This window comes from Phragmites australis, chromosome 4 (genome assembly GCF_958298935.1).
Source record: "Phragmites australis chromosome 4, lpPhrAust1.1, whole genome shotgun sequence".
Classification (NCBI taxonomy): domain Eukaryota; kingdom Viridiplantae; phylum Streptophyta; class Magnoliopsida; order Poales; family Poaceae; genus Phragmites; species Phragmites australis.
The window spans coordinates 25,933,174-25,939,815 of NC_084924.1; the positions used below are offsets into that span (position 1 = coordinate 25,933,174).

At 44.0% G+C, this 6,642-nt stretch overlaps 1 protein-coding gene across 5 annotated transcripts; it reads left to right on the forward strand.

The window, feature by feature from the left end:
- The first annotated feature begins 3,050 nt into the window (after positions 1–3,050).
- Positions 3,051–6,057, forward strand: LOC133915948 (zinc transporter 2-like). 5 transcript variants are annotated; one of them, XM_062359361.1, is made up of 5 exons: positions 3,051–3,675; positions 4,129–4,148; positions 4,323–4,458; positions 5,280–5,410; positions 5,503–5,666. In XM_062359361.1, exons 1-5 carry the CDS (start codon positions 3,112–3,114, stop codon positions 5,513–5,515), a joined length of 864 nt encoding a protein of 287 aa, XP_062215345.1. In that variant the 5' UTR covers positions 3,051–3,111; the 3' UTR covers positions 5,516–5,666. The 5 variants fall into 5 exon arrangements, with proteins under 5 accessions (XP_062215345.1, XP_062215342.1, XP_062215344.1 ...); XM_062359358.1 differs by lacking the exon at positions 5,280–5,410 and having other exon boundaries at positions 3,063–3,675; positions 5,503–6,057; XM_062359360.1 differs by lacking the exon at positions 5,280–5,410 and having other exon boundaries at positions 3,064–3,589; positions 5,503–6,057.
- The last annotated feature ends 585 nt before the right edge of the window (positions 6,058–6,642 follow it).

Below are 6,642 nucleotides of genomic sequence, written 5' to 3' on the forward strand. Positions count from 1 at the left end.
GTCACAATGGAGGCATGATGGAAGGCGGAGCTACTGGAGCAGTTCGACGGTGTCTTGCGGGGGGACCCGGAGCTCCTGCCCTTTACTGGGAAGCATGGTCCCACTAAGGCTTCGCTTGAGCAGTTCCACACCATGTGCTTAGGCCCGAACATGGACGATTGGAGAGTTTGTAGGTACCTAGAGGCCTACTTGTTGTGGTTGTTCGGTTGGATGGTGTTCACCAGCTCCCACGACGACTCAGTCAACAAACACATGATCCACTACGCGAAGGAGATCGCAAACAGTCCTTTGGAGGCGGTGCTATCGTATAGCTGGGGTTTTACTGTCCTAGCAGCGACGTGCCATGACCTTTGTGATGCATGTGTACGGACCATGGCAACGAGTATCATCACCTGGTGCCCACTCCTACTGATGTTATGGTCCTTCGAGCGGTTTGACATCGGCACACCCAACACTTGTCGTCGTTGGCGCCTTACGTTTGTAAGTATGGCATGTCTGACCCAGAGGATGGACCGACTATGGGCTCGTTTTGGTGCAAACACAATGTAAGTATTTCAAATTGTATGTATTTACCAAAACTATTAAACCAAGGTGATCAACGCTTCTGGTGGGTGTATGTATGTGATGAAACTAGAGAACACAAGAAGTTGTTCAGGTTCAGTCCTCCTGTGTGATAACGGTCATATGTCATGTGTATTTTCTTATGACTTGAATGAACTTTTTATAGAATATGTCCCGTGTCTTACAAGCCCGGGTTCCCCTCCTTTATATAGCAACAGGAGATATGTACATACAAATAGACTGTGCCAAAATTTTGATAATGGTCATATGCAATGAGATAAAATTATGTTTTTAGAGAACCGTTGGGAGCTAAAAACACATTAGACAACTCAATTTATCATTTTTATGATTTTTTGTGAATTATTGGCAAAGGAAACAATCAGATTAGAGTTCCAACAGTGAAGATAAGGCTTTGGAAGAGTGAAAGAATATTATAGGAATTTTCCTAGGATTTTTTGGAGGCTCCTAATACTTTTTGGGAATTTTCTAGATTTGCCAAGAATTTTTAGAAATTAAAAAGGATCTTTAGGAATTAAAGAAACACTAAAAGGATTAAAAAAGATTATTCTAAATTATTTTACTAAATAAAACTTATTTTCTAATTTATCATAATTATTTTTCTTGATTTTTTCTATTTTTCCTATTATTTATGTTCTTTTTATAAAATATGTTTTTCTATTTTCCCTTATTTTTTCTGATTTTTATTTTTATTTTATTTTTCCTATTTTTTGATTTTTTATGATTTTTTCTAATTTTTCTGTACCGTCTTTACCACGCATGCACCATGTGGCATGCCACGTCAACTGCCTTTGATACGCTGAGCTGATGGATTTAATTGACATAGTTTGATAATATTAATGATCTAAAAATACAATTTCAGAGTTCGTGAACCTAAATAATGTGACATAACAAGTTTAAGAACCGCAAGTGTATTTTACTTCTTTTAGAATTATACCGTACATGCTAATATCGTCATTAGATTCTGTATATGGCTTCCCTAAATTTACTAAGCCACTATTACTGTTGGAGTCGATGTATGGTTTGTGTTGCTTCACACATTTTAACATTTCAATATTACAAACACACTTTAACATATTTGACTTTGTCTATTATTTTGTAATTTTATAATAAAATAATATTATTAAAAATAAAAATCAAATAAAAATAGTAAATGTCATGCCGCCAATTCATACGGTGACAGAAACCTACCAACCTATCGCTAAATACTGGGATCATGTCGTCATATGACTTAGCGACAGATCCTGTCGTCACACAGGCACGGCGGCAGGATCCTCCTGTCGTCCTATGATTTGGTGACTTGGATGTGTCGCCAAGTGGTATAACGATATGTCACTAGTTTTTGATTGGTCTGTTAACAGTATGCTATTCTTGCAATGTTAGAAATTTAGTTATTAATTTTATAATTTTTCAATAAACTAGTATTATTAAAAAAATCCCATTTTGCCTGGTGGCCACAAGAATGGTTACGCGTTCTTGGGGAGGGACTATTTGTCAGGCTCAGCGTTGTTATGTATAGTACGAGCAACCATATCAAGTTCGTTTTTTTCCCTGGGAACGCACAAAACGATAGATGACCAAATCAAGTTTGTCTTGTAGTAAGGAGCAGTTGCTTCGAATTTTCCCGTTCCAATCGCTGAAGTAAGTTTCTTTTATCCAGCTGGAATAAGCAAGCAGCAAACGTGATCTGATCTGGCTCGTACATAACAAGCAGCAAAAGGGGAAAAAAAAGCAGCAAAATGAAGCACGTAAATTGGCACGAGTAAAAACTAGCTTTCATTAGAACAATCCGGTATCTATATTTATACTCTATAAAATACATGAGTTAGAATAAATTCGATCGATTTTTATCGTTCATCTAAGTTGATTAAACTGTTATAGTGCAAAGTTAGATTATTTTTTTTCAAAAATATATTTTAATCTTATATTATTTATGTTTTATATCTAAATATATAATATTTATCTTCATATATTTTATAAATATATTTAATCTTATATTATATTATTTACCTTTCATATTTTTTCGGATGGTTATAACTTCGTGATTCTACGGGTTACACACGTGCACAGTGCTAGTGGTTAATCATGGCGCAACGTTGTGTAACGGAGAAACGGAGAGCCACGTCGTCGGAGCGTAACGGACTTTCCAAATCCCGTCCTTGTCTGTACTACTTCTACCGCTGCTGCCCTCCGCTCCCGCCCCTGCCATTTTCCCACCACACCCACCCGTGCCTTGTCGTACTACCAGTACTGCACCTTCCTCCTCCCATTTTGCTCACCACCCAGTAGCTGACATATCGGCCCCAGAAACTCGGACCCCACTGTGACAGTGATAAGACATTGCAATCATCTGCGTACCTCTAACGAAACGAATCCCTCCCGCAGTACAAAGTAGAGACACGATGGACCAGCCACCATCTACCCCGGCCCCACACGTCAGCCTCTCCAAACCTCCCGCCGCCGCGTACAAATAAAATGGATCCTCCCCCAGCATTCCAACACCCGTGAACTGTGCTCCTTGCAAACCCCGCCATGGCGCCCCGAGCCATCACCAGCGCCCGCCGCCGCCTCCTCCTCGCCCTCACCTTCTCCGCCGCGAACACCGTGTGGGCGCACGGGGGCGGAGGGGACTCGGACTCGGACGGGGATGGCGGCGGAGCGAAGCCGGACCTGCGCACGCGTGGGCTCGTGGCGGTGAAGCTGTGGTGCCTAGCGCTGGTGTTCGCCGGCACGCTGGCCGGAGGCGTCTCGCCCTACTTCATGCGCTGGAACGAGGCGTTCCTGGCGCTGGGCACACAGTTCGCCGGAGGGGTCTTCCTCGGCACCGCGCTGATGCACTTTCTGAGCGACGCCAACGAGACATTCGAGGACCTGCTCCCCGACAGCGGGTACCCCTACGCGTTCTTGCTCGCGTGCGCGGGCTACGTCGTCACCATGCTCGCAGACTGCGTCATCTCGTTCGTCGTTTCCAGGGGGCGCGGCACCGCCCCCGGCGCCGGCGTTGGTGCAGGTGAGCAACAAGTCACGTGCCTTTCGCCTATTTGCGCAGTGGCGGGTGAGCTGGGCGGCGTACTGTTGTCAAGGCGGCGGCTGGAGGTTGGGCTAAATGCTCTCACTTTTTCCTATTGCGGGGTCGGCACTAGTACAGACGGCAGATTATTCAGATTGGTGGGGGGTCTTGGGGTAAATTAATTGCTCTTCTAATTACTGTTTTACCACTGTCTAACCTAACCTAATGGCCATTGTTTATTGGAAATGGTTGGGATTTTGCTGTGGTTTTTGGGGGAGGTGATGATGCTTATGCAGCACGCACACGAGTATAATAATATCTATACGGAAAATCTTAATAGTCGGTTATTCGCAAAAAAAGAAAAAAGTACGAATTGAATACTCAATTGTTATCAGGGAAGGCCCTCTGTCCCTCTCTAGTGCTAACTGATTATAACATTTTCTCCTTATTGGAATTTTTGTTCGGCAGGATCTGTATTGAGTCGATGCTTAGGATGCTCAGAATTTTTATGATTCATATCCTCTTCTAATACTTTTCAGTTGAGCTGGGGGAGGGCAAGGTGAGCACCACCTATGGCACGAGTTCAGTTGTAAGCTACAGATCAGTTCACTTTGTGAAATTTATTATTTGACCAAGTCACACAATGCTCAATACCTTTGCACAGTATCATACAGTCTATCAGTTTACAAGAGTCCTACGATCTTATCATCACTTGATTTGTGGTCCCTTACAGGAGGCGCATGGATCGTCGTCCGATCACTCCGTGGCATCCATGCTGCGCAACGCGAGCACACTTGGTGATAGCGTGCTGCTCATCGCCGCCCTCTGCTTCCACTCCGTCTTTGAAGGCATCGCCATCGGAGTCGCCGGTAAGGCCAAGCTAGATAGAGATAGCCAGATAGATGCTTCCCTGGCTCCCTGCATTGTCCCTTTCCAGCTTGTAGATTATGCCTAGAAATTTCTTCGCTTGATTTATGGATTATTAGCAGACATCTCTATCATGTCATGGTCTGAGTTGTCAAGAGCTTACTTAGTTTAGTCCGAGTATAAAAGAGCAGGCGCTCAACAATAGGTATAAATGCGATGAATGGAACTATGACATGCTTGCAAGGATCAACTGAGTCTGAAAAGAACATCTGCTGGTTCTTAGCCATCTTCTTGTGATAGATGTCACACTTGCGGTGAAGACAAAGTGGAATCTCTCTGTGCTTTTTTTTTGTGTGTCAAAGTTGCGTTTTCGTCAAAGCGAAAACGACTTACACGTGACTTGGGCTATAGAATCTGTTTGACAAAGCTTCAGCTCCGAGATCCATGCAGGATTTGTAGTTTGTAGAATAAAATAAAGTATTTTAAATATATAATTTCAGTCTAAAATAAGAACAAAATGTTTAAACTAAAGACTATCCAATCTGTCCACAGCTCTAATATTTTGAAACTAGGGATAACTAGCTCCAAAAATTCTTGAAGCTAGAGCTCTACCAAACAAGCCTATAGTCAACCCATTTTTCTCCAAAATGCTAGTCTGTTTTCGGATCCTGGCATACGTTATCTTGATTTTGCCCGATGTTTCGGTTCAGTCATTGTCATTTTACCAGGCATACTTTTACTAGTTCCAGTATCTGATCTTCTCAAGATACCGTTTATTTCAGTTCTTTTCTGATCATGTCATTTCAGTTACCGTTTCTTTCAGAGTCGTGGGCTCGTGGCATTTCATTTCTTAAGGAATCATCAATTCAACTTACCATATCTTGGGGCACCACAGTCCCGATTAGCATTCAAGAGTCCATTCCATTCCACTCAACAAAAACGTTCAAAATATGAGTACAATTCTGAGATTTTTACATAGCATCTCGAATTCTTGATGCAGCTTGATAGTTGCAACCTCTGACCTGCCAAGACTAATAAACTTGCAGAGACGAAGGCTGACGCATGGAAGGCTCTGTGGACCATCAGCCTGCACAAGATCTTCGCGGCGATCGCCATGGGCATCGCGCTGCTCCGGATGCTCCCCAACCGGCCGCTCCTCTCCTGCTTCGCCTACGCCTTTGCGTTCGCCATCTCCAGCCCCATTGGCATCGGCATCGGCATCGTCATCGACGCGACCACGCAGGGCCGGGTGGCCGACTGGATCTTCGCCGTCTCCATGGGCCTCGCCACGGGCATCTTCATCTACGTCTCCATCAATCACCTTCTCTCCAAGGGATACAAGCCCCGCAGGCCCGTTGCCATCGACACGCCGATCGGCAGGTGGCTCGCCGTCGTGCTCGGTGTCGCTGTCATCGCCGTCGTCATGATATGGGACACCTGACGAGGAATATGGATTGGTGTGTGCAGTTTTGGGTGTTGGAGGAAGGACATTGTTATAAGATCTTGCTAGTTACACCACATGGTATATTCTACAGTCCAAGGAAAAATTAATGTCACAAATTTGTTCTAGTATTCTGATTATCCAAGGTTTTGTTCCACCAGCTATGGTCACGAAATATCCCACGAAATCATGAACAAATTACAGAGGATTCAAAATTGAGATGTGCGCCTTATTCATCATCTCCCCAAGCATTGGGCTGATAAAGCAACGAATGGGCCTAAGTGCAGCAAAAGGCAGGCCCAAGCTGAACTATTTTCTTCATTCTATGGGCAATTCTGGGAACAAAAGAGAATATCGATCTTAAAAAGAGAATATAACAGAATTTCCCCTGAAGAAAAGAAGGAACAAAGAGATTTTCCTAGGCCCAATCTGTGTTTGTATGTGTACTATTTATAAAATTAAAAAGAAGCGAATCCATCCCTCCGTTCCTGTGGCCCCCAACTCACCGCATTCCACGCCGCCCACCGTTCGCTTTCCTCTGCGTCGCTCCCGCTCCCGCTCCTTGCGTCCTTCGTTTTCATCACACGACTGAAGCGCCGACGGGCGAGCCCAACGATGATCCCCCACGTCGTCGTCGCGCTCAACTAGCACCAGCTCCGCCAGATTATTGTTCGTACCTGGTACTTTGGTCTTATAGCTCTTCGATTAAATGTAACTGCTAAAAAAATTATTTTTGAGATATCTA

What these genes read in the sequence shown, in the direction of transcription:
- LOC133915948 (XM_062359358.1), top strand. Translation starts at nt 3,112, where the DNA reads ATGGCGCCCCGAGCCATCACCAGCGCCCGCCGCCGCCTCCTCCTCGCC. An exon ending in TGTCAAGGCGGCGGCTGGAG is followed by an intron (nt 3,676 to 4,128) that starts GTTGGGCTAAAT and finishes AATACTTTTCAG; the next exon opens with TTGAGCTGGGGGAGGGCAAG. An exon ending in CATCGCCATCGGAGTCGCCG is followed by an intron (nt 4,459 to 5,502) that starts GTAAGGCCAAGC and finishes ATAAACTTGCAG; the next exon opens with AGACGAAGGCTGACGCATGG.